Below are 27,406 nucleotides of genomic sequence, written 5' to 3' on the forward strand. Positions count from 1 at the left end.
TCGTGGAAATGCGGGACCCAGATGCGGAAAAACAACTGGTGCGGGAAACTCCACCTAATTCTTTTGCACCTGTCCCGCCCGAGACTGAGACTACATTTCCCAGGAGACCCTGCGGCGCACACGTCTCTGCCACGCGGCTTGCGTCTCCGCTGACAGCCCGCTGGGGGCGCTGCGGCGACCCCTCCGCCGCTCCGTAGAAATCTCCGCGGCCCTGGGGCCGCTTGCTTCCTGTTTGTCGGACGAGGAGACATGGCGGCGGCGCCGGCGGCTGCAGGGTCTGGGGCCGGCCGAGGGCGACGGGCAGCAGGAACGGTGGCGGCTTGGGGCGGATGGGGCGGCCGGCCGCGACCCGCTAACATTCTGCTGCAGCTGCGGCAGGGCCAGCTGACCGGCCGGGGCCTGGTCCGGGCAGTGCAGGTACGAAGCCAGCCCTGAGGGGCGGGGCGGGGCGGACCAGGCGGGAGCTGGCAAGGGGCCGGGGAAGAGGCCCTTCCGGGCCGCCGCAGTGTGGGCCCGACCCGACTTGGCTAGCCGCGAGGCCTCCCCGTGGGCTGCACGGACGATGTCAGCGCTGTGGGGGCGGTGGGCAGCGGCCGTCTAGAGGCCTCTGATTAGGGACCGAGCGGGACCGGGCTGCATTGGGCATTGATGGCGTGTACGAGCCCTGGGCCCAACTCCTGGGTCCTGCCTCCTTGCGCCACGTCTACATGTCTGGGGTACCCTAGGCGAGTTTGCTTTGGTCTCTGCGGGCCTCGAGTTTCTCTCTTGTGAATTGGACGGTGGGTCATCATTGCAGCCCCAAATGGTTCTTAAGCTTATTATGTCATTCTCTTAGGCCTTTCCTTGACACCCCCTCCCACTTCAAGTAGGTCCCCATTGTTATTCAGTCATAGCCGTGAATTCGTTTCGTTCACATAACTTTCGCAGTGTATAATTACATATTTCTTTGTTATCTGCTCTTCTTTTCCTCAGTATCTCACATTAGGCTGTGCTCCAACGGGTGCAGGGACTGTTTTGCCAGTGCAGAGTGTCATAGATGGTTAAGAGGCAAGGACTCTCGAGTCAGGCCTAGATTCAAAAGTCCTGCACTCTGTTGCTTGGGCAAGTTACCTTCCTGTGCCTCAGTTTCCTCATTTGTAAAATGGAGATAACAATTAGTAACCTACCTCTTAAGGTGTTGTGAGAATCAAGGAAACAGTTGTGTACAGTATTAAGTGAGTTTTTGGTGCATGGGGAGAAACGTAATCAGTTAATGTTAATGCTATATGTGGTATCTGGTCTATCATAGGTGCCCAGTATATGGTTAACTTTTTAATTTTTATTTTTGAATGAACGAAGGCCACTGCTTTAGGGTAAAGTAGCCTGCATAAGACCTAGGCTCCTTGTTATGCCCCCTACCCTTCCATATTCCCAGAACTTACCTCGTTAACACACTTGCAAAGCATTAGCTTAATTTAAAGACAGCCTTTGCATAAAAAACTTTCGAAGGATGCACAAAAAAAAGTAATAAAGTGCTTGGTGGGAGTGGGGTGGGTATTGAGTAGATGGAAGAGAAAATGTAAGTGAGACTTTTCACAGTATAACTCTATATGTGTGTATTAATCTCAACTATTTGAATATTATTTATGTGATTAAGGTAGAGTAAAATAAAAACCAGGTGGTTTGTGTGTGTGGAGGGCTACAAATGAAGAAGCAGTTCTGGGTGAGCAATATATTCTTGGACGTCGGATAATCATAGATGAGCAACATTTTTCCCTTGCCATTCTGCTCTATCTGCCTTAATAAGATCCTGGAAATACTTGCTGTATCCTTCTTTAAGCCAGAATAGCTTTCTGAGCTGGGCCTTGGGGACATCAGAAAGGGAACTAATTCGCCTTCACTGAGCAAATACTTTGGATCTAGAATTGTGCAAGATATACAGTGTCTTAATTTAATCTTCAATCTTTTGCGTTAGGTGTCAGGACTAATCCCTTAACATAAGATGAGAAAACTAACACCCCCCCCCCCACAAAGGTGAGATAATTTGCTCCTAAATACCATCTTGATAATCCTCTATGTCCTGAGGGCATTAGGGAGCCACAAAAGTTCTTTAGCATAGTGAATGAGGCAATTTAGGACACAATTCGTTTTCAGAGCTGGATGACCTGGAATGAGAGGAGAGTGGAGAAGCTCACTGGATAGAAAGCTACTGGAATATTGGTTTAGGATGGTTATTGTGGTGATCGATAGTTGTCCGCAAGTGTAGGAGTTATTTCAGAGGTTGAGATGGCAACACTCTCCCAGAACTACAGTGAGGATAAAGTGAGGACTTTCATCTTTCAAATGTGTACTTTCTTGTTAAATTTCCTTGATCTCTTCCTTGCCACACCTCCTCCCTCTTTCCTCTTCCCTTTCCCACACTGCAGAATAAATTAGTTCCTCGGGGGTATTTCCATAGCACAGTAAGCATATCCATGATGGCATGTGGTAGACTGGGAAAGACCAGATTAAAAAAAAAAAAATTGATTGTGGTTAAAAAACACAATATAAAGTTTACCATCTTAACTATTTTTAAGTACACAATTCAGTAGTGTTAAATATATTCACCTTGCTGTGAAACAGATCTCCCCCAATTTTTCATCTTGCAAATATGAAACCGTACCCATTAAACAACAACTCTCCTTCTTTCCCCCAACCTCAGCCTCTGGTAATGCCGTTTGACTTTCTGTTTCTATGAATTTAATTACTTTAGATATCATATAAATGGAATTATTCACTTAGAATAATGTCCTCAAGGTTCATCCATGTTGTAGTATGTAATAGGATTTTAGGATTTCCTTGAGAAAGACCACATTTTCAAGTAAGATAGACCCAAATTGAACCCTAGTTCTGTTACTTGCTAGCTGAGTGACCTATGTTATGTTATTTAACTCTGAACCTGTTTCCTTATTTCTAAAATGGCAATAATAACATCTCTCAGGGTTGTTAGGAAGATTAGGTGAAATCATATGTTCAAAAAAGCTTGGCAAGTGTATGGCACATAGATGTTCAGTAAATAGTTGCTATCAGCTTGCAGCTATTAGATTGAGCTGCTTATTTCTCTTTGTGTCGGCAGAAGCTAAAATGGCACCAGGCACTTGATAGGTACTCATCTCAGGAAATTGTTTGAATCGAAATACTGTATCTAAGGGCACAGTCCTCCTCCTCCTCCTTCCTATTCTGTCTGTATTCCCAAACACTTCCTTGGATTTAAAGAATTCCGGAATCAGATTACCTAGGTTCCAATACCAGCTCTGGTACATACTTACTATGTATCTCTGGGCAATTTAGTGAATTTCTTCATGCCTCAGTTTGTTCATTTGTAAAATACAGATAATCATGGGACTAACCTCCTTACGTTGTAGTTAGGAGTGAGTTAATACATGTAAAGCACCTAAAATAGTGTCTGAAACAGTAAGCATGCTATAAAGGTTAGTGAGTATTGCTTTTAAATACTCTATATTCTAGTGGATCCTAAATCCATATTTCTAACCCGATTTCTCCCTTTTACTCCGGATGGAGGTATACAAGTACCTTCTCAGCATCTTCAGTTAGACTGCTAATGGGTATTTCACACTTAACATGCTAAAAATAAAATTCCTGATTCCTCTTCCACCAAACATGATCTTCCCCAGCCCTTTCTCATTTTCCCTAAATGGAACTTCCGAGAAACCTGGGAGAAAACTCTTGGCCACATTATTTAGAATGGGCCTGTCCTACTTAGATTTTAGTGTGTCTTATTTCTATTTCCCTTTCAGCTTGCCCTCTGTCGAAGTAATAAAATATGCTGGTATGATGCTTCAGCATTTACAGAGCCTATTCATGCTTATCAGCACATTCAATCCTTAAGTCATAAATTCCTTGCTTAAAACTCTCCAGTGCCATCCCATTGCAATTAGAATCAAATCCAGATTCCTTACTGTAGATGTACAAGGCCCTGCATGATCAGTAGGAGTGGAGGAAAAGGGGTAGGTAGACTAGGTAAACTGTAGGCCAGAGGGGAGAATAACTCACAGGTCATGATGCACCACCCCTTAGAGATAACTCCTTCAGTTTGGCAGTCTAGTGACAATGGCATGGTTATGGCATCCTTGGTCTGTTTCCCAAATGCTAGTTGCTGGTTCCTTGATTGTTGGCATATCCAAATTCTACCTGAGTATTACCTCATATTTTTTTTCTTTAGATGGACTCTCCTTTTTTTTTTAATTTAATAGATACTACTTGTTTTAACCGTATTCTAAGCATTAATATTTATGAAAGTTAGGGGTTTAAGTCAAATATAGTCTTCCCTTGCCTGTCGTGGGTAATTTGGTACTGAAAAACCCCCTGGGTAGGATAAATTCTTATAATTTAAAAATATAAATACCATTATATTTTGTATATACAAGCCATAAAATTCACTCCAAATTACATTGAAACAAAACAAATCCCATTAAAGTGGACACAAGGATTCATTGCTTACCATTTGTTATTTAATTATTTAAAAAGAAAAGCAGTAAAAATAAGTCAGTGAAAACTGGAAATGTCACATTCACTAAACAGGCTGATATGATAGCTCAGGCAGCATGATGTAAGAGATTATCACTAGTATAAACTGTCAAACCACAAGTACTCCAAGAGAAAAAAACCCATACAACACCTGCCAATAATTCAAACTTTGAAGATGACTGGATGGTGCTTCTTTCATCATAGTACTCAGCTGTTCACAAGGAAAACAAAATCCAAATGGTTACTTTAAAATGAGAGTAAAAATCTTGTAAGAAAATGTAGAGGTAGTAAAAGAAATTTCTTATGAAGTTAAATATTTAGAATATGAGTGGGAGGACCTCTGGGCATCATAAGCTTTGCCCCACTTTTTACCCTGGGGTTCCACCCTCCTGAGGCAACTACTGTCCACATTGTAGCTGTTCCTTTGCAGCAAGGGTCCAGGAGAGACACCCTTTTTTTTGAAGATGTATTTTTTAAAATTTACTTTTCAGTTACAGTTGACATTCAATAGTATGTTACTTTCAGGTGTACAAAATAGTAGACATTTATCAAACTTACAAAGTGATCTCCCTGATAAGTCTAGTACCCCATTAACAACATACGTAGTTATTAGAATATTATTGACTATTTCCTGTGCTGTACTTTATATCCCCCTATTTCATAACTGCCAATTGTACTTCTTACTCTCTTCTCCATTTTTACTCAGCCTCTCAACCCTCTCCCTGGCAGCCATCATTTTTTTTCTCTATCTGTGAGTTTATTTCTGTTTCGTTTATTATATTTTTTTAGATTCCACACACAAGTGAAATTATATGGTATTTGTCTTTATCCATCTGACTTACCTCACTTAGCATAATACCCTCTTGGTCTACCCATATTGTTGCCAATAGTGAGAGTTCATTCTTTTTTTCTGGCCGAGCAATATTCCATTGTATACCTGCACCACATCTTTATCCAGTCATCTATTGAAGGACACTTAGGTTGTATCCTTATTTTGGCTGTTGTAAATAATTCGGCAGTGAACATAAGGATGCATATCTCTTTTCGAATTAGTGTTTTGGAGTTCTTCAGATAAATACCCAGAGGTGGGTTTAAATTTTTGAAGAATCTCCATACAGTTTTCCATAACAGCTGCACCAGTTTGCAGTCCCACTAACAGTGCACAAGGGTTCCCTTTTCTCCTCGTCCTCGCCGAGACTTGTTTGTTGATTTTTTGATGATAGTCATTCTGAGAGTTGTGAGGTGATCTCATTGTTTTTAACGTGCATTTCTCTAATGTTAATGATATTGAGCATCTTTTCATATGTCTCTTTGGGGAAATGTCTATTCAGGTCCTCTGCCCATTTTTTAATCGTATTGTTTGTCTTTTTGGTGTTAAGTTGTATGAATTTCTTACATATTTTGCATTTTAACCCCTTATTAGTTGTTTCATTGGTGAATATTTTCTCCAGTTCAATAGGTTGTCCTTTTGTTTCATTGATGGTTTTCTTTGCTGTGCAAAACTTTTTAGTTTGATGTAATCCTATTTGTTTTTTCTCTTATTTTCCTTGCCCGAGGAGACACATCCAAAAAATACTACTAAGAACAGTCAGTTTACTGCCTGTTTTCTTCTAGGAATTTTATGGTTTCAGGTCTTATATTTAAATCTTTAATCCATTTTGAGTTTATTTGTGGTGTAAGAAAGGGTGTAGTTTCATTTTTTACATGTACCTGTCCAGTTCTCCCAATACCATTTATCAAAAACACCGTTTTTACCCCATTGTATGTTCTTGTCTCCTTTGTCATAGATTAATTGACCATATAAGCATGAGTTTATTTCTGGACTTTCTGTTCTATTCCAGTGATCTTTGTGTCTGTTTTTATGACAGTACATGCTATTTTGATTACTATAGCCTTATATAGTTTGATATCAGGTATCTTTTGATACTACCTCCAACTTTGTTCTTTCTCAAAACTGCTTTGGCTATTTGAGGTCTTTTGTAGTTCCATATAAATGTTAGGATTATTTGTTCTAGTTCTGTGAAAAAATGCCATTTGATAAGGATTGCATTCAATCTATATATCGCTTAAGGCAGTATGGACATTTTAACAATGTTAATCTTCAGGCGAGGCAGCATTTCTAAATAACATGTTTATAAGACTACTGAATTTTCAATTTTAGACTTTTTTTTTTGTAGAAGATTAGAATTCATTTCATGGCCACATATTTTGTCTCCATTATTCTCCAACTGTAATTATATCATGGTTTTGGTTGTTTGTGTTAAGTATTTACATTATGATGGTGATGAGGATATAATTGCTTACAACAGAGCCATATAGTGTACAGAAATTATAAACTTGTTTTTCTTAAAATTAAAAGCCACCCTTCCCCTTATTTTTAAAATTGAGATATAAATATAGTAGAATTCACTCTTTTTAGTGTGTAGTTCTATGAGTTTTGACAAATGTGTAAGTCATGTGACCACCACTCCAGTTAAGATATAGAAAATTTCCTTGTAGTAGTCAGCCCCTTTCCTACCACCATCCTGTGGCAACTGTCCATCTGTTTTCTATCCTTATGACTTTTTACAGACTTTTATAGAATCATACCGTATGTAGCCTTTTGAGTCTGGTTTCTTTTATTAGCATAATCACCCGTTTAAAATTTGCTTTGCTTTTTGTGTCCTTAGAGTTTATTCCAACATTCTAAAACTAACTTTCCTCCTCCCTCCCTCGCTTCTTCCCTCCTTCCCTCTCATCTTGAAATTTAAATATGATACTCATTGATGAAAACTTTTTATTCATTGTGCCAGACACTGTATAGCTGTGTAGAAATATATTAAAATACACAACAACTATAAAAAAAGTCATGTCTATCACCTGACATTAACCCCCTCTGCAAAACGATTGCACTAAGAGTTAGGTCTTCCTATTTTTTAAAAAAACATTGTCTCCTCTATGAAGTTATGGCTATGATTGCTTTGGAGAGCTTCATGGAATAGATGAGACTTGAGTTGGTTCTGAAGAATGAGTAGAGTTTGAACAGAGTAGGAGAGACATTTCTGGCACTAAGACCACCACTGAGAACGTCTTTATAATTGTCCATTAGAAGAGTGGGAAAATAGAGTGAAATGCTTATCTGGGAGCTAGGTGGGAGATGAGTTTAGATTGACTGGGAATAGGGTAGGGAAGGTAATTAACATTTATTGAGCGTACACAGTGTGCATCTGTGCAGAAACCTTCTTTTTAAAGTTTATTGTTAAGTATTTGACCTACAGAAAGCTGTAGTAATATCACAATAACCATGTACCCACCACCAAACTTAAGATTACCAATACAGTTAATGCCCCTTTCGTGTCAGTCCCTCCCCACAAGATATAATATGCATTTTGAATAGATAACATGCGTATGTACTAAAGGGTTACAGAGAAAAAAGTAAGTCTCCTTTGCAAATAGCTCACTACTACCTCTACAAGCACCCTCCAGTTCTACTCCCATAGGCAACTATGGTTATTGATTTCTTGTGTAGCATATAGAAACATTCTAAACCTAGAAAAGCAGATGTGTCTACATGTTTTTTCCTTTACACAGGTAGTGTCATACTACATACAATATTGTGCATCTATCTAGCCTTTTCACTTAGAAGTGTATCTTAGAGATCCTTGCATAATCAATATACACAGATTATTTTGTTTCAGGCAATTAAAAAACTTTTTGTGTTGAAATACAGCATACAGGTAAAAATGCACAAAAAATAAGTTGTACAGCTCAATGAACAATAAAACCATCAACTACGTAACAACCACCAGATCACTTTGCAGCCCTTGCCAACCACGCTGCTCTTCTCCAGATGAAATTACTAGCCTGACTTCTAATAGTGCAGTTAGTTGTGCCAGTTTTTATACTTTATTTAAATAGAATCAAATAATATGTACTGAGTCTGCCTTCTTTCAGTTAACATTGTTAGATTCACCCTTGATGATGTTGAAGCTGTAATTCATTCATTTTCTGTGTAGTATTCTATTAACAAACTGCAATTTTACTTTTGATGAGTATTTGGAGTTTTTCCAGTTTGGGGCTATTATGAATAATGCTTACAAGAACATCGTTGTACATGTCTCTTGATGTGTAGATGTACAATTTCTATTGCTTATCTACTTAGAATTGCTTGGCTATAGAATATGCATAGGTTCAGCATCAGTAATTATTACAGAACAGTTGCCAAGTTTACACTCCCACCAGCCATGTATGTGAGTTCCTGTAGTTCCATGTTCTTGCTAATCCATGGTGTTGACAGTCTTTTAAACTTGAGCCATTCTAATGTGTGTGCAGTGGTCTCAATATGGTCTTAGTTTGTGTTTCTGTGATTGCTAATGATATTAAAACACCTTTTTCAGAAGTTTTAGGCATTTGGACATCTTCTTTGGTGGATTGCCTGTTTAAATCTTTTGCATGTTGTTCTGTCGGGTCTTTTTCTTTCTTTTTGTTTAATTGACTTTTTTTCCCATTTCCTGAATATGAACCCTTTATAATTTTGCAATTATTTCTCTTGTTTGGTGTCTTGCCTTTTTATTCTCTAAAACGATTTTTTTTTTTGATAAACAGGAATGCTTAATGAACAGAAGCGCTTAATTTTAATGCTCTCATAGTATCACTGTTTTCCTTATGATAGTGCTTTTTTGTCTATTTTTTTGTTTTAGAAAATTTTGCCTACCCTCAAGATCATGAAGATATTTTATTTATTTTTTAGAAACTTTATCGTTTCACCTTTTACATTTAAATATATGCTCTACTCGTAATTATTTTGGGGATGTGGTGTGTGAGCTTTTCCATGTAGATACCTGGTTGACCCAAAGTCTCTTGTCCCCATCCCCTGCTCCAGAGTGTCACCTTTGTCTGTTTCATGTCTGTTCTGATACACTGGCCTGTCTATTTATCCTTGTACTGATATCATATTGTCTTATTTTCTGTAACTTTACATGTGTTGATTTTGGCTATAGTATATTGAATAGGAGTAGCTTCTCATACTTAGTTATCTTCAAGATTTCTTGGCTGTTACTGGCCCTTTGCCATTTCCATATATATTTTAGAATAGCCCATACAGTTTTAAACAGAATTTTGATCGAGATTGCATTGAATCTATTGACTACAATACATTCATTCTCTCTTCCCCCTCCTCCTTTTTCCTCTTCCACTCTTTTTCTTTGGTTTCCTTTTTCTTAATTTCTCTTGATAATGTTTTATAGTTTTCTATGTAGTGGTCTTGTATAATTTCTGTTTGATTTATTCCTTGGTATTTGACGTTTTTGATGGTACTGTAAATAGTGTTTTGAAATTGCATTTTTTAATTTTTAATTTATTTTTATTTTCATTTTTAAACATTTTATTTAACATTTTTATATTTTCCCCCTCCCTTCTGGTAACCACTTGTCCATTGTCCATGAGTCTCTTTTTGTCCTTTTAATTTGTTGCTTTTAAGTTTATATCCCACATATAAGTAATATCATGTGATTTTCAGCCTTTTCTGTCGGGCTTATTTCACTTAGAATGATTATTTCAAGGTCATCCATGTTGTTGCAAATGGCAGTATTTCATCTCTTCTTATGGCCGAGTAGTATTCCATTGTATATATGTACCACAGCTTCTTTAGCCAACCATCTATAGTAGGACACTTCAGTTGCTTCCATGTCGTGGCCACTGTGAATAATGCTGCTATGAACATCAGTGTGCAAATATCTTTTTGGATATGAGTTTTCAAGTCTTTGGGGTAAATACCCATTAGAGGGATTGCTGGATCATATGGTATATCAATTCTTAGTTTTTAGAGGAACCTCCATACTGTTTTCAATAGTGGCTGTACCAGTTTGCAGTGCCCCCAACAGTATATGAGGGTTCCTGTTTCTCCACCTCCTCTCCATTTGTTATTATTTGTCCTGTTGATTATAGCCATTCTAACAGGTGTGTGATAGTATGTCATAGTGATTTTTTAAAATCACATTTTCTAACTGTAGCCGTAATAGAAAAACAAGATGGGCTTTATATTGCTTTTGTATTTATATTACTCTTATATTTTAATGTTACTTTTAGATTCTTTTTGATTGTATATGAGTATGTCTGTTAACATCATTTCTGCAAATGAAACTTATCTGTTTAATCTGGTATCTGATTTTTCTTGCCCGCGTGTAACTATGCCACTTGTACAATGAATTCAAGTGGCATGTTCCTGATCTAAGAGGGAAAGCCTTAAACATTTCACCATTAAATATGTTTGTTGACGTTTTCTGTAGATACTGTTATTAGTTCATTTCTTTTCTGAGTTTATGAGTTTATTATGAATGGATGTTGAAATTTATCAAAATACTTTTTCTGTATCAATTGAGTTCATGTGATTTTTCTCTGGTGTTATTAATGTGATGAATTACATTGAGTAAAATTTTTAGATATTAAACCAAATCTGAATTTCTTATACAAGTTTTCATTCTTTTTATAGATTGCTACATCTATAAAAAATTAGATCCACTAATATTTTATTAGGATTTTTTAGTTATTTTTATTTATGTATTTTTTTAAAAAAAATGTCACCTCCCATAGTTAGATTTCTTTCAATCACCACATATTTGACCCCTTTTACTCCATCTACCTCCCTCCTCCCCCTTACCTCCTTATTAGAACTTTTTTCTTTTTGTTCATGAGTGAGATAGGCCTATAATTTTCCTTTAAACGGGTTTTAGTATCAGGTTTATGCTGGCCACTAGTCATGGCTTTAGTTGCATCCCACTAGTTTTGATGTGTAGTATTTTTCACTATCATTCATGTTTCGTCTTGGGTTTCTTCTTTGACCTATGCCTTTTTTTTAGAAGTGTATTTCTTAATTTCCAAATGTGGGGATTTTATAGTTGCCTTTCTGTTACAGATTTTGGGTTAGTTGTAGTGCAGTCAGAACATAGTCTATATTTTGATTCTGTTAAATGTGTGGACATTTGCTCTGGCTTAACAACTGATCATTTTGTAAATGTTCTCTGTATACTCTCAAAGAAGTACAGAGAGCAGTTACTAGATATGCTGTAGGTGTGCAAGTTTTGTGTTCAAATCTTACATATTCTTGCTAATTTTTTATCTGTACATATCAAACTCTGAGAGGAATTATAAAAATCTCCCACTACAGTTGTGGATTTGCCTGTTTCTCGTTTTAGCCCTGTCAATTTCAGTTTTTTATAGATGTTGAAGCTGTTTATTAGGTATTTGCAAATTTAGAACTGTTACATTGTCCCAATTGACATCTTTATCCTTGGAAAGTATCTCTCTCTCTGGCAGTGCTTCTTGCCTTGTCTCTTATACTGCTTTTAATACTTATATTACCTTTCTTTTGGCACATATTTACATTGTGTATCATTTCCCATTCTTTTACTTTCAGTCTTTCTATAAGATATTTCTCTGGTAAACGTATTATTGTCTTTTAATTGAAGCATTTAGTACATTTACATTTAATGTAATCACTGACATTTTGGAATTTATACCTATTTAATATAATATTTGCTTTAAAATTTTCCACTGGTTCTCTGTTCCTTTTTGTCTTTATTTTTCTTTTAAATGTTGCTTTTTAAAAAACAGCTTTATGGAGGTATAATTTATATAGTATAAAATTGACACATTGTAAATATACAATTTGATGCTTTTTAGCAAATTATAGTTAAGCAACCATCACCACAATTGTTTTAGAACATTTCTATCACCCTGAAAAGTTCCTTTATGCTCATAATTTATTTCGATTAACAGCTTCATTGAATTATTTATATGCTATACAAGTCAGTCATTTAAAGTGTACAAGTCAATGTTTTTTACTATATGCATGAGTTATGTGCAGCTATCACCACATGAATTTTAGAACATTTCATCACCCCTAAAAGAAGCCTCACATCCAATTAGTAATCACTCCCTAGTTCCCCCACTATCACCTCTCAGCCCTGTGCAACCACTAATCTACTTCCTGTCTTTATGGATTTGTCTATTCTGAGCATTTCATACTAATAGAATACAACAGTATGTGGCCTTTTGTGGCTGGCCTTTTTCACTTAGCATCAGATTCTCAAGGTTTGTCTATGTTGTAACAAGTAACAGTATTTTATTCCTTTTTATTGCCAAATAATATTTCATTATATAGGTATATGATATTGATCCATTGATCCATTAGTAGACTGTTTTTTCCCCACTTTTGAGTTATTATGAATAATGCTACTGTGAATATTTATGTGTAAGTTTTTGAGTGGATATTTTCATTTCATTTTTGTTCTCTACATGGGAGTGAGATTGCTGGGTCACATGGTAATTCTATGTTTAACTTTTTGAGAAACTGCCAAACTCTTTTTCCAAAGTGGCTGTACCATTTTATGTTCCTATCAGCAATTTATGAGGGTTCCAGTTTCTTCACACTCTCATAAACACTTATTATATTATCTATCTTTTTAATGATAGCCATCCTAGTAGGTATGAAGTGGTATCTCATTTGATTTGATTTGTGTTTTCCTTATGACTAATCATGTTGAGCATCTTTTCCTGTGCTTATTGGCCATCTTTATTTTTTTAAAAATGTATATTCAGAGGCTTTGCCCATTCTTTAAATTATTAACCCAGTATCTATAATAAAGATAGGTTTATCAGCATAGTTATTTCTCTTGAGTTTTGATAGTTTGTTTCTTCAAGGAATGGTCTTTTTAATCCAGGTAATCAGATTTGTGGACATAAATTAATTAATAATATTCCTCGTTATCCTTTTATTGTATAAGAGATTTGTAATGAACCCTCTTATGTTTCTTTTTTTAAAAAATTGTAGTAAAATATACATAACAATGCATATTATATCTGGTGATATGGTGTCTGTTATTAGTTTTGGAAAATTGTCAGCCATTTAAATTTCAAATATTTCTTTCTCTTCTGTAATTCCAATTACACACATGATACACTATAATTATCTCACAATTCCTAGATATTTTGTTCTGTTTTCATTATATTTTTCAATTTGTATTTTAGTTTGGGAAGTTTTTATAGAAATATCTTCAAGATCAATGATTCTTTCCTTGGTCATGTACAATCTACTGATGAGCCTATGATCCAAGGCATTCTTCATTTCTGTTAATGCTTTATTTTTAGCCCAATGTTTATTTTGAAATTGGGTAATTTGTGTCTTTTTGTTGTCGAAATGTAGAATTTCTTTATATTGTTTGTATATTAAATCCTTATCAAACTCTTGTAGGTGATTTACAAGTATTTTCTCCCATTCTTCGGTCATCATTTCACTTTCTTGGTAGTATCCTTTAAAACAGAAAAATTTTGAATATTAAAGAAGTTTAGTCTGTTTTTCCTTTGGCTGCTTATAATTCAGATATCATATCTATAAAACCATTGTTTAAGGTTATAAAATTTATACATGTGTTTTCTTAGAATTTTAGCCCTTAGATTTATGTCTTTCATCTGTTTTGAGTTAATTTCTGTATATGGTGTGAAGAAGGGAAGGGGCCCATCTTCATTCTTTTACTTATGTATACCAGTTGTCCCAGCAACATTTTTTTAAAAGACTAATAGTTTCTTTATTGAATTTTCCTGACACCATTGTCAAAAGTCAGTTGGCCATAAATATCATTTATTTTTGGAGTCTCAGTCCTATGACATTGATCTAGATGTCTACCCTTATGCCAGTCATAGTCTTTTTAGAGACTTGTAATGAAATTGGAAATCAGGAAATATGATTTTTTTCCAACTTTGTTCTTCTTTTTCAATGTTATTTTGGCGATCCCAAGTCCTTTATATTTCTGTATGAATTTTAGGATCACCTTGTCAGTTTCTTCAGTGAAGCTAGCTTGACTTTTGGTAGGAACTACATTGAATAAATACGAGGAGTATTGCCATTTTATTAAATTAACTCTTCCAGTCTATGAACATTGATGTTTTTCTATTTATGTAGGCCTTCTTTAATTTCTGATGTTTTGTAGTTTCATTGTACAAGTCTTAAATATATTTTTTTGTTAAATTTACTCCCATGTTTTGTTCATATTGATGATATTAATAAAGAGAATTATTTTCTTAATTTTATTTTTAGATTGTTCATTGTAGGTGTATAGAAATTCCTTCTGATTTTTGTATATTTTGTATCTTGCAATCTTGCTGAACTTGTTTATCGGCTCTAATAGTTTGTGTTCCTTAATATATTCTACATACAAGATCATGTCATCTGTAAATAGAGGTAGTTTTGCATTTTCTTTTTAACCTGGATGCCTTTATTTTGTTTTCTTAATTCCTCTGGCTAGTACAGTGTTAAATAGAAGTGGTCAGAGTCAACATGGACATCCTTGTCTTTTTCCTGATCTTAGTGGGAAAGCATTTCGACTTTCACCATTAATTATAATGATAGCTGTGGACTTTTGATAAATACCCTTTATCAAATTGATTACATTGATTAATTTTCATATATTGAACCAGTCTTCCATTCCTGGGATACTTGGTTTTGGTGTATAATCTTTTTTTATATGTTGCCAGATTTGGTTTGCTAGTATTTTTTAAGGAGATTTTTATGTTTATTTTCATAAGAGATACTGGTCTGTAGTTTTTTTGTGATGTTTGTCCAGTTTTGGTTTCAGGGTAATACTGGCCTCATAGAATGAGTTGAGAAGTGTTCCCTCCTCTCTAATAAGGAGTCTGTGAAGTGTATTGTTAATTTTTTGTTAAATTTTTGGTAGAATTTACCAATGAAGCATCTAGACTTGAGCTTTTCTTTATGGGTAGTTTTCTTTATTTTTTATTAAACCATAACTTGATATCTTGTTGTAGGGTCTGTGTTCTAGTTTTTTCTTGAGTCAGCGTCTGTTTGTATCTTTCTGGGAATTCGTTTAAGTTACCTAATTTGTTGGGGTACAGTTGTTCCTAGTTCTCATTTATAAACTTTTTATTTCTGTAAGGTTGGTAGTAATGTCCTGTCTTTTATTTATGAATTTAATAATTTGAGCCAGTTTGTTGGTCAATGTAAGTAAAGCTTTCACTTTTGTTGCTTTTTTCAAAGAACCAAGTTTTGATTTTGTTGATTTTTCTCTTTTATTTTCTGTTCTCTGTATCATTTAATTTTTCAGTAATCTTTTTCTATTTCCTCGTGTTTGCTTTGGGTTTGATTTACTCCTTTTTTCCCTAGTTTCTTATGGTGGAAGTCGGGATAATTGATCTGAGATCACTCTTTTTTAAATATAAAAGTTTAGAGCAATAAACTTGTTAAGTACTGCTTTTGCTAAGTCCTATAATACCATGTTTGTTTTCTTTGTTTTCCTTTTAAGGAAAGGAAATATACTTTTCCATTGTTTTGGGGCTTGCATTGATTTGAGCTTACTTACATGACATGAAATTGCTAATATCCAATTAGTTTTGACCTATAGAAATGGTAATATCCTATGGTTCATTCTAATACAAATTACTCTCACCAACATCTCCCATTACCCCGGTATTATCTTATTTTTTATAATTTAAGAAAACAAGCTCAGGAAGGATAATGGGACTTGTCTAGGTTAATGTGATTGACATGTGTCAGGATAGACTAAGACATTATTCAAGACCTTTATGTCCTGTAATAATAGTTACAAGGAGCTTTCGATTTGACTGAGAGACAGGTGCACATTAAAAGTGACTTACATCCAGCCCCTGATAATGGTTTGTCCCATAGTGTTAGTGGAAATTGTGTCATAATTGATTAATGTACCTGTCATGAAACTAGTGCTTGGCATTCTCTGAGAGAGAGAAGGCATACATGATAAACACAGCTTGGTACGTACTCCAAAGGAGCTTGTCGTCGTCTATAGAAGGAGGGGAATAAATGAACCATTAATTATGATACAGTAGGATAAATGTTAGATGAGACCCAGAGGAGGAACACTTAACTTACTCTCTTAGAAAGGAGAGGGAGGAAGGCCAGTCAAGGAAAGTGCTGTTTGGTTTGCATTTTGAAGATCGAGAAGGAGCTTCCAGGTAGAAAAGAAAGGGAGAGGACATTTTAGGCAGGGTAAGAATATGTGCAGAGAGGGTTGTAGAGAACATGCATTTGGAGCCTAGAATGTGCATTGGGAAAGACAGGAGGGTAGAAAGGAAAGTAGGTAATAGAATATGAAGGGTATTATGTCACAAGGCAAGGAGTTGGATTTTTAGCCTATAGGCTGTTGGGGAGCTTTTGAAAGTTTCTGGAAAGAGGCCTTTTAATTATTTGTCCTGGGTGGATTTGGGAGACGGTTGCTCTCCTTAGACATATATTCTAGCGCTGCCGTATCTCAGTATCTGCAGGGGATTGGTTCCAGGATGCCTGCAGGTACCAAAATCCATGGATGCTCAAGTTCCTTATATAAAATGACAGAGAACAATGCATACAGCCAGCCCTCTACATCTGAGGTTTCCCAACCACAGTTCAAAAATACTTTTTCAGTCTGTGGTTGGTTGAATCCACTGATATGAAAAACCCAGGGGTACAGAGGGCTGACTGTACGTTTACTAAAAAATATCTGCATTTCAGTAGACCTACACCATTCAAACCCGTGTCATTCAAGGGTCAATTGTAGTTCTATCCTTACCAGTAAAGTGTTTATCTTTTTTTTTTCTTTTTTTCTACTCACAGTTCACTGAGACTTTTTTGACGGAACGGGACAAGCAGTCCAAATGGAGTGGAATTCCCCAGCTGCTCCTTAAGCTGTATGCAACCAGCCACCTCCACAGTGACTTTGTCGAGTGCCAAAACATCCTCAAGGTAATTCTTTAGGGCCTCCAGGTGACACAAGATGTATAATTTTTTTTTCTCTTTCCTTCAGTCTACTTTTTAAAATAACCTTGTTTTTGTGAAAGCTGTAGAAAATTTGAAAAGAACGTTCAGAAAAAGTGCAAAGAAAATAAAAATCACCTATAAATTAAAACCCCACCACCCAGAGATAACCACCATTAAGTTTTCTATGTATGTCCTTTTGGGCTTTGTTTTGTGTCAGTGTTTGCTTAATTTGGGAGGTCAGCATTGTGCCTGGGATTGGGATGACATTTTTTTGAACATAGTTTAAAATATCCCATGTTGCTGAAGGTTCATGGAAGTGGCTTTGGGGTTGTTGATAATTATGACTAACATAAGAAGATTGAAGTGACTGGGCTAGATGGTTGGGAGAGGGATGGAAAGAGTGCAGAGACATGCTAAGGCAGTTGTTCTCAAACTTGAGTGTGTATTAGAATCACATGGAAGACTTGTTAAAACACATAGTGCTGGGCCTCACACCCAGAGTTTCTGATTCAGTAGTTCTGGAGTTACCATGTCTAAACTTAAGCTTAGTTGGAATGGGGTCCAAATTAGAATTTAGAGTACCAACTTTAGCTGTAATTAAAGCCCATGCAAGTTATATTTGGTCATAATGAAACTTAATGATACATTGTTCTTCAGAGGTGAAATTTTGATTATTATATCATATAATAAGTCATGCTGAAAAATAATAGGCTCCAGATAAGCTTAATCTTCACCTTGAAGAAGAGATGTTTTATATTCTTGATCTTCTCATAGTCTGATTAGGATAGAAATAGTTATAGTGTCTTACACCTGTTTAAAAACACTTTGCAGAATTATACATTATTTGATTCCTGCAAAATCTCTAAAATCTGAAGAAGGGAGAAAGAAGTAGAAGGGAGGGAAATTAACATTTATGAGTGCTTGCTGTGTGACCATCATTTTTTTATTCATCAAGCAAATACTTATTTGAAACTTACTGTGTGCCAGGCATATTTAATTCTTATGGTAACTATGAGATGGGTGATTTTTTTTTTTTTATGAGTCTAGAATATTTTGATTGTAGGTGACAGTAACTCACTAAGACTAGCAAAAAAAAAATTTTTTTTAATTGTCTCACGTAATTGGAAAGCACAGGTGTGAATTCAGGATCTGAGCAGAGTTAGGCCATCCATTTCTGATCTCAACATCTGTTCCTCTGTGTGATCATAGATCTAGGGTGACATTTCTATAGTGTGGGCCTGGCACTGAAGTGAGGGGACTGAGAGACTTTTGGCTAGGGCTTATCACCTGCTGCCGAGGCCGGGACTGAGGTGCTTGTTGGCAATCCCAGCAGGACCATGTGGAAAGCGGGGAGGGGCATTCCCTTAATGAAATGGGGCTATTGCCTGAAGAAGAGAGAAGGATGTTGGGCAAGCACAATCCAAATGTTTCCGTATATTTTTTTGAGTTGAGAAAAACAAGGTTCAGTAGTAACCTGCCCAAAGCCTTGTGGCTGCTATATAATGAGTCCTGATTTGTCTTACCCAAAGACCAGTGTCCACTGTACTGTGTTGCCAGCAGGAAGTACATCCTGACTTTATAGATGAGAAATACGAGATAAGAGAAAGTAGTTCAGTCACTTATTGATTATGTGACCCTGGGAAACTTTGTGATTTTGCTTTTTGTCTGTAAAATCAGTAAAACTATACTCACTTTATTGAATGATTTGAAGGATTAAATGGATAAAAAAAGTATAAAAGTCTAGTGCCCGGCATATAACAGGTTATCCGTAAGAGCAAGTTCTACTTTTTCTTGATGCGTGGTACCTAGACCAGCAGCATCAGCATCATTTGGGAAGTTGTTATAAATGCACATTCTCAGGCCCCACACCAGACCTGTGGGATCAGAAACTCTGTAGGTAGGACCCAGTAGTCTGGGGTTTAAGAAGCCCTTCAGATGACTCTGATGTTCACCAGTGTTTGAGAAAACAATGCTTGCTCCAGACTGTTGTGTTCCATTTTTCCTTATAGGTACCTGAGGAGAGAGCATAGTGAGTAGGGTTCTTTATTCTTCCTACTCTCTACCCTATTTCACACAAAAAAGTCTGCTTGCTTCCATAAGCACAGACTCCAGAGCCAGACTTCCTGTGTTTCAACCCTGGCTCTAGTACCACTTAACCAGCTCTTTGCATTGACAACTTCTTTGTGCCTCAGTTTCCTTATCTGTAAGGAATAAGTTGGGATAAGTTACTGTTATCAGGGTTGTGAAGATTAAGAGGTAATGAAGTTCTTAGAACTATGCTTAGAAACAAGCAATAAATAAATTAGCTATTACTACCATTATTACAACTTTTATTATATCAACTTTAAGATTATTATTTTTTTCTATTAGCTCTGTTCCATATGATTCTGTGGTCCCCCAAATTTGAGAACCACTACTCTATACTGACTGTGTTAAATCCGTGCTATAGATCTATGTCATAGGACCAATGGAAACTACAAAAGCTGTTCCAGTGTTATCTTCAAGGAACATTTAATCTGGGAAAGAAATAACATAGGTTTGTAAAGAGGTACAGAATAAAAGTGCTAAATGCCACAAATGAATTACAGATTGCTTTGGGGGTTCAGAGGTACATCAGATTGCTTCTGGCTGAGGAGAAGCAGAAGACATCCTGAAGGAAATGCTATTTGAGCAATGTTTTGGTTATCTATTGCTGCACAACCAGCTACCCCAAAAGTTAGTAGCTTGAAATAATAATCACCCTTTATCTCTAACAATTCTTTAAGTTGATTGAGTGGTTCTTTTGTCTCATGTTGTGTTTGATGGGGTACTGAATTATCTGGGAGGTCCAAAATGGCTTCACTCACATGGCTAGTAGATTATTGGTTCTGACTATCAGCTAAGGATGTCAGTCCTGGCCTCAGTTCTCTTCATGGCCTTGCTGGGTATCTGTGTCAGACTTCTCACAGCATGGCAATTTAGTTCCAAGGTGGCAAAAGCCAACTCTGCCAGTCTTTCCTAAGACTTAGGCTAGAACTGGCATAATGGTACTTCTGCTGCATATTGTTGTTGAAGTGAGTCACACCAGCCCAGATTCAGTGTGAGAGAAGATTCTATAAGGGCCTGAATACTAGGAAGTGTGGTTCACTGAGGGCTGTCTTTGTGCTCATGGGGGTTTAAGTTGAGACTGAGATGCAAACTGATGTTTGGTGTCTCATTCATATTAGATATGAAAACTGAATATCTGTATATATATTTTTAAACTAGGAAATTTCTCCACTACTCTCCATGGAGGCTATGGCATTTGTTACTGAAGAGAGGAAACTTACCCAAGAAACCACTTATCCAAATACATATATTTTTGACTTGTTTGGAGGTGTTGATGTAAGTAGTTGTTTATTATTACTACTGCTTAATGGTTTGAGAATTTAACTCTTGAAATGGGAGACAGGAAACATTCCAGAATTTATAGCAAACATTTGAGAATTTTAATCTTTAAAAGCTCAATGGCACTCACTTATGTTGAAACAGCATAGCTTTTACTTTAGAAGAATTGATTTATTTGAATTGATAATATAGCCACATTTTTTTTAAGGCACAAAGCAAAAGGTATGTCTCCATTTCCCCGGTGTCCTCTCTTCAGAGGCAGCTGTGATCACTGGTTTCATTTGTGTTCGTGTGTGTGTGTGTGTGTGTGTGTGTGTGTGTGTGTGTGTGTAAATCATCCCACACCTTATTTTTTCTCACATAGAGATGGCATATCATCTATATAGATACACTGCTTTGTATCCTTTTTTCATGTAATTCTCTAGCTTGGGGGTAGTTTTATAAGAGTACATGTAAATCTGCCTCATTATTTTAAATAGCTCTATATTAGTCCCCAGTGTAATTGTACCAAAACTTATTTATCCAGGGCTCAGTTGATGAAGAGTTTTCTCACACCTTTCCTATTAAACAGGATTACAGTAAAGGTGTTTGTACATACTTTTGTGTACATGTAAGTGTATACCTTTGGGATCAAAGCATATGTGTCTTTCATTGTTTATAAACTTGTCAGTATACATGCCTAAGAGATTTATCAACATAAATCCCCAGGAACAAGGTAGAAGAGTATCTTTTTACTTACACCATCACCAACACAGTGTCTGTGTGTGTGTCTTTAATGGACTTTGTTATTGAAGTATAACTTGCATACAGAAAAGTACACCAATAATTACCACAAAATAAATTTACCTTTGTCACTACCATTCAGTACACAATAGAACATTGTGTTCTATTAACAGCACTCAGTAAATAGCCTCTTTCACCAAACATTGTGTTTTAAGTATTTTAAATATTTACTAAGCAGATTTGAGAAAAATGGTATTTCTTCACAGTTATTTAAACAACTTGAGATATATTTTACATACCATATAGTTTACCCATTTAAAAGTATACAGTTCAGTGGTTTTCAGTGTCTTCATAGATATATGCAACCATTACCACAGTCAATTTTAGAACATTTTTATCACCCCAAAAAGAAACTCCATATGTTTTTGCTGTTACTCCCCTAAGCCTCCAATCCCCATCCCTATCATAGGCAACTTTACTTTACTTTCTGTCTCTGTAGATATATCTGTTCCGGACATTTCATATGAATGGAATTATGTAATATGTTGTCATTTGTTACTGACTTTTCACTTAGCTTAATGTTTTCAAGATTCATCCATGTTGTAGCATGTATCGTTCCTTTCTATGGTTGAATAATAGTCCATGATATGGATATATATCACATTTTGTTTATCCATTCTTCAGTTGGTGGACATTTGGGCTGTTTCTACCGTTCAGCTATTACCAATAATGCTGCTGTTAACATTTGCATACAGAGTTCTGTATGGACATAGATTTTCATTAGTTTTGGGTGTATACCTAGAGATTGGGTTTACTGGGTCATATGGTAACTCTTACGTTTAATCCTTTGAGGAACCATCAGACTGTTTTCCAAAGCACCTTGCCCACCAGCAGTATATGAGGGTTCCAGTTCTTCCATATCCTTAACAATATTTGATATTATCTACATTTTTTATTGTAGCTATCCTAGTGGGTGTGAAGTGGTATCTAATTGTGGTTTTGATTTGCATTGGCTAATGGTGTTCAGCATCTTTTTATGTGCTTACAGATCATTTATATATCCTTCTTGGGAAAATGTGGATCTTCTTTTCCCATATTTTAAATTAAGTTGTCTTTTTTATTAAGTTCTAAGAGTACTTTATTCTCTTCATAGTTTTTAAAATTTGCGTTCTTCTGTGAGTGAGATTGAATATCTTTACGTGTGTTTATAAGTTGTTTCTTTTCTGCCAATTTTCTGTTAGTGGCTTTTACATCCTTTCTGTTTGGTTATTAGGCTTTTTTCTTACTGATTTTCTATCTTAGTTTTTTCAGGATGTGATAGCAAATGTTATAGACTAGGTAGCTTATAAACAACAGAAATTTATTTCTCACAGTTCCGGAGGCTGGGAAGTCCAGGCAGGTTTGGTGTCTAATAAAGGCCCTCTTCCAGGTTATAGATTACCAACTTTTTCCTGTGTCCTCACATGGGAAGGGGCTAGGGATCTCTCCGGAGCCTCTTTTATAAGGGTATAATCCTATTTGTGAAGGCTCTGCCCTCATGATCTAGTCACTTCCAAAGGCCCCACCTCCTAATGCCATCACATTAGCATTAGGATTTAACGTATGTATCTTGGGAGGACACAGACATTCAGACCATAGCAATTTGTAGATACTCTTAATTTTTTAAGGTCCTTTGTCGTATGTGTTGTATTTGTTTTCTAGTTGGAGAATCGAAGTTTGACTTCATTCATGGTACTTTTAAATGTAGAAAGGTTTAATTTTTAGGTTTTCAGATTGATCAGTCTTTTTCTTTATGGCTTCAGAATTTTGTTTCTTGTTTTTCCCACTGTTGGATTATAAACTATGTCTAAGTTTCCTTCTAATATTTTAAAGTTTTTATCATATATGTTTAAAATTTTGCACCATTCCAAATTTATTTTGCTATAATGAGTGAGGGACTGGGATCCTACCTTTTCTCTTAGATATCTCTCTTTACTCCCATCACTGGGATGGAGCATGAGGGAAGCTTTCTGGGGTTTGTGGTTATTCTGAGTCTTGATCTGGGTGGTTATGGTACAGGAATGATGTTGACTTTGTAAAAACCGGAGCTGTGCACTTTAAATTTATACTCTTTGCTGTATCATATTTTGATTTTTAAAAAAATTTTTTTCCTTAGAGATGCCATTTTCTACATAAGATTGAATGTTAAACATTTGCATATATTCCCGTCCTCAGCATTCCAAGTGGCCCTATACCATTTACTTACTAGCCAGCTCAAGGGACCACCCCCTTCAGTTCTGAAATCATTCATCAAGGAATGATGGGTGGAAAAAGAATAATGTTGGTCTCTGGCCTGATGTCTATTTTTAGTGAAAATCGTGGCTTTTGTATAGCAGGTGCCTATCTCATCTTAGGACTTCTTCAGATCAATGATTCTTGATTTTGTGAGTTTTTTCTCCTGCTTTGAGTTAGATTAGCTTCTCTAGAACTCTCGGTCTGTTCATAAATATGGGCTTTTGCTTGGGTCATTTTGCTCTTTATTAGCATTTAGTTGGGTGCATTTTTCTTGCTAAACTCCCTCTGTTAGATCTTGTTGGTTTATAGTGTTCAAGTCTTCTGTTTCTTTGCTATTGTTTAGTTTTCCATTATTGAAAGTGGAGTATTGAAATGTTCAACTGTTATTTTTGAATTGTCTGATTCCTTCATTTCTGTCAGCTTTTGCTTCATTTATTTTGAGATTCTGTTAAGTGCATCTTTGTTTATCTTCCTGATAGATTGATCCTTTTATCATTGTAAATTGTCCTTCTTTATATCAACAACATTTTTAAATGCATACTTATTGCAAACAGTTTAAGCAAAATTATGTGTTGTATATAAAGTATGTAAAATGAAAAATGAATATATATCACCTTAATCCCCTGTAGAAATAAATCAGTATTAGCAATTTATGGTGTATTTTTTTTTATAAACTTATGTTTATAGGAGAACATAAATGTTCTTTAAACAAAAGAAGAATCATAGTGGTGATAATATTCTCAGCTTTTGAAAAATTAAAGACTCATTGGATTCCAGAGATTAATTAATCTAATATGCTTTTTTTTTTTTTTTTTTTTAATGAGAAAACTGTGGCCACAGAGTGGCATTGACTTGTCCAGGTTTACATGGGGAATAGGTTACTGAGCTGGGACTGGACCCCAGGTTTCCTGCCTCTTGGTATAGTATTCATTCCCCTGAACCTCACTGCCTTCTGCCTGTGTTGGGAACAAGGTTGTCTTGTAATCTTTTGACAGATATTTGGCCATGAGTTGTTATGGCAAAGATTGTTTTTTTGAGTTGTGCTTTAAATTAATTCTGAGGGTTTTATCCAAAATTTTTTTTATAGCTCCTTGTAGAAATTCTTATGAGGCCTACAATCTCTATCCGGGGACAGAAACTGAAAAGTAAGTATACTTGTCAGCCACTTCCTCGTTTCCCAACCTGTTAATATGGTGGTTTCCAGGAGATTCCCTTCTTTCCCTTCTTAACTCTTAACAACGAGGACATGCCTTAAATTCAGCTGCAGGACATTCTCTCCACCCCCAAATAAGCAGCTCTATTTATTCATTTTATAGTAGGTAGAAATACAAATCTGGAGTTTTAAAAGAAAAAAACGTGAAAACCACTGGGCTAAAAGAATTACATCCTTTGTAGTACTTTATAGTAGTCCTTGTGTCCAGCTTTTATGTTTTCTTTGGAAATTCTTATTTCTCACATATAGTTAGTTGAGGGAGTAATCAATAACCTGGTAAGATCACTTTATTGTTTGTTTTATTTTAAAAACAACTTTTTTTGTTGTCTTTATAAAGGTGGCATATGCTTTTTGTAAAAAGTTCAGTCATTACCAGAGTGTGCATGGTAAAAAGTAAAAGTGTTTTGGTAGTGCGTTATTTCTTAAGCTGGGTAGTGGGTATATAGGTAATATCCTTTTACTCTTCTTATAACTTAAACATGTTACAAATACTCTTTTGAGGTATTCGATATTTAATTAAAAAAAAAAAAAAAGAGTAAGTGTACTTTACTTGCATTAAACGCCAGAGAGAGATCACTTAACATTTGATGAATGCCCTTCTACAAACATCACAAATACATATTTTTTAATTCATGGAACTTACAAATCTAGTAAGTTCCCTAACATCAGCATGACATAATTACATAAGACTTCATTTGTATGTATGGTAGTTAAGAGGATTCATATTCATCTTTAATGTTTTAGCTTTGCTTTCTATCTAAATTGGCTCTTCTTTTCTCTGCCTCATAACAAGTAGCATCTTGTAATTACTTGTTGATGTACTTATTTATTCTCTCCTTCTCCTACTAGATTTGTAAGTTCCATGAAGGATGAGACTTTGTCCCCTTTTTTTTCTAATTACAGTATATTCTATTTCTACTGTAGAATAGGTGCTGAATAATTATTTGATAAATGAGTGGATTCCAATTTCCTTAAAAAATTAAATGTCTGGAAATACTGAAATATACCGGTCTGGTATTCCAACCTGCTTTGAAGTCATAAAAATAAACACACCAGAATTCCCCAGTAGATTGAAAGATAATGATGAGGGATACAGGATACCTGCATTATCACAAAATTATATCAGATAACCCATCTGGTCAAGCTGGTTTGGGAGGGGTGCCCATTGGGATCTCAAGGGAGGCTAGTATTTATAGAGGTGATAGCAGCAAAGGAATAAGTGAAAACAGTTTTTAAAAATAAAATTAATGCCAAACAAAAACACTCTGTCCATGGTTCATACTTAGTTTTATTATCTCCTAGTGTGGGGGTTATGAAAATTTGGTTTCCTTTTGTATTATTCTCCTGTTCCTGCTCACAGAGAAGTAGCTAGTTTTTTATTGGACTTCGTAGGTCAGGCTAATAAAGCCATTTCCCCAACAACAACAATAAGCTATTAGGTGAGACTGTGGTAAAATGATGTCCTTGCTTGCTGCTAGTAGAACTTAAAATGGAAATTTATAACAAGAGTCATCAAAATATTTTATACTTTGGATTCTAGTAGTTCTACTTTTGGAAATCTATCTTAAGGAACCAGTTTAACATAAGCCTAAAAAAAACTATATATATATATATGTATATATGTATGTGTATATATATATATTAAGTTATTTATTTTTAGCTTATTTAAATAGCAAAAAAACAAAAAACAAAAAACCCCTAAAACAAACAAAAACCCGGGATGTATCCTAAGCAAGCCACAAAAGGAACATCTTATTTTAAATCATGATACCACAGCAGGTTGAAATTACGAAGGCAGTGGAGCATAATAAGAAAATGGCTATTATATCAAAGGAAAAGCAGTCTACAAATTGGTTTGTAGGTTCTGATAAACACCATGAAAGTCTTTGTTAAGTAAGGACTGGAAGGAGATATACTAACAGGAAAATAATCATCTTGGAGGGGATTATGAGGAACAGTTTTTATTTTCAAAAAATTTAATGCTGTTACACTATCTTTTCAGTGAGAAAAATAACAAGTTACTCCCCTTTTGCTTTCAGTAAGTGATGAAATGTCTAAGGACTGTTTGAGCATCCTGTATAATACCTGTGTCTGTGTAAGTACCACTGCCTTTGGGGCTGCATTTATCTCACATCTGCAGTGCTTGAGAAGGGGAGATTTGAGTGAGGGTGGTAGACATGAGAGCTGTCTTTAGACATTAGAGGAATTGGCTTATTTTATGTGTGCTTGAGAACCAGAACCAACAGATAGTGATTATGGGGAGGCAGAGTTTCATAGTACAGGTGACCCTTGAACAACAACATGGGTCCACCTGTATATGAGTGGGCCAGCTGTATTTTCAATTCACAGTTGGGAATCTGCTGCTGCAAAGGACTGACGGTAGTTATAGTTGGATTTTTGAATGTACATAAGCCTTGTGTTGTTTAAGGGTCAACTGTAATTGTTAAGAGCCAGAGTTACTTCAGCAAGTACTGAATTCCTTAAGCCCTGGAGGTTTCCAAGCAGATACTGCAAAAAGCTACTTGTCAAAGGAATATAAGAATGGGAAGAATGTCTGTAATCTT

The 27,406-nt window shown here is 35.9% G+C and overlaps 1 protein-coding gene across 2 annotated transcripts in view; it reads left to right on the plus strand.

Annotated features, from left to right (window-relative positions):
• The first annotated feature begins 226 nt into the window (after window positions 1–226).
• LOC107500786 (transient receptor potential cation channel subfamily C member 4 associated protein) overlaps window positions 227–27,406 on the plus strand; it is a 59,778-nt gene continuing 32,598 nt past the window's right edge. Inside the window, exons 1-5 of one of the 2 annotated variants that reach the window (XM_036229492.1) lie at window positions 227–417; window positions 17,123–17,251; window positions 20,513–20,629; window positions 24,717–24,774; window positions 26,882–26,937. In XM_036229492.1, coding sequence (XP_036085385.1) covers window positions 250–417; window positions 17,123–17,251; window positions 20,513–20,629; window positions 24,717–24,774; window positions 26,882–26,937 — 528 coding nt within the window. In that variant the 5' untranslated portion in view covers window positions 227–249. The remainder of the gene's footprint in view (window positions 418–17,122; window positions 17,252–20,512; window positions 20,630–24,716; window positions 24,775–26,881; window positions 26,938–27,406) is intronic. The other variant, XM_016126393.2, reaches the window with a different exon arrangement.

This window comes from Rousettus aegyptiacus, unplaced genomic scaffold (genome assembly GCF_014176215.1).
Source record: "Rousettus aegyptiacus isolate mRouAeg1 unplaced genomic scaffold, mRouAeg1.p scaffold_m13_p_12, whole genome shotgun sequence".
Lineage (NCBI taxonomy): Eukaryota > Metazoa > Chordata > Mammalia > Chiroptera > Pteropodidae > Rousettus > Rousettus aegyptiacus.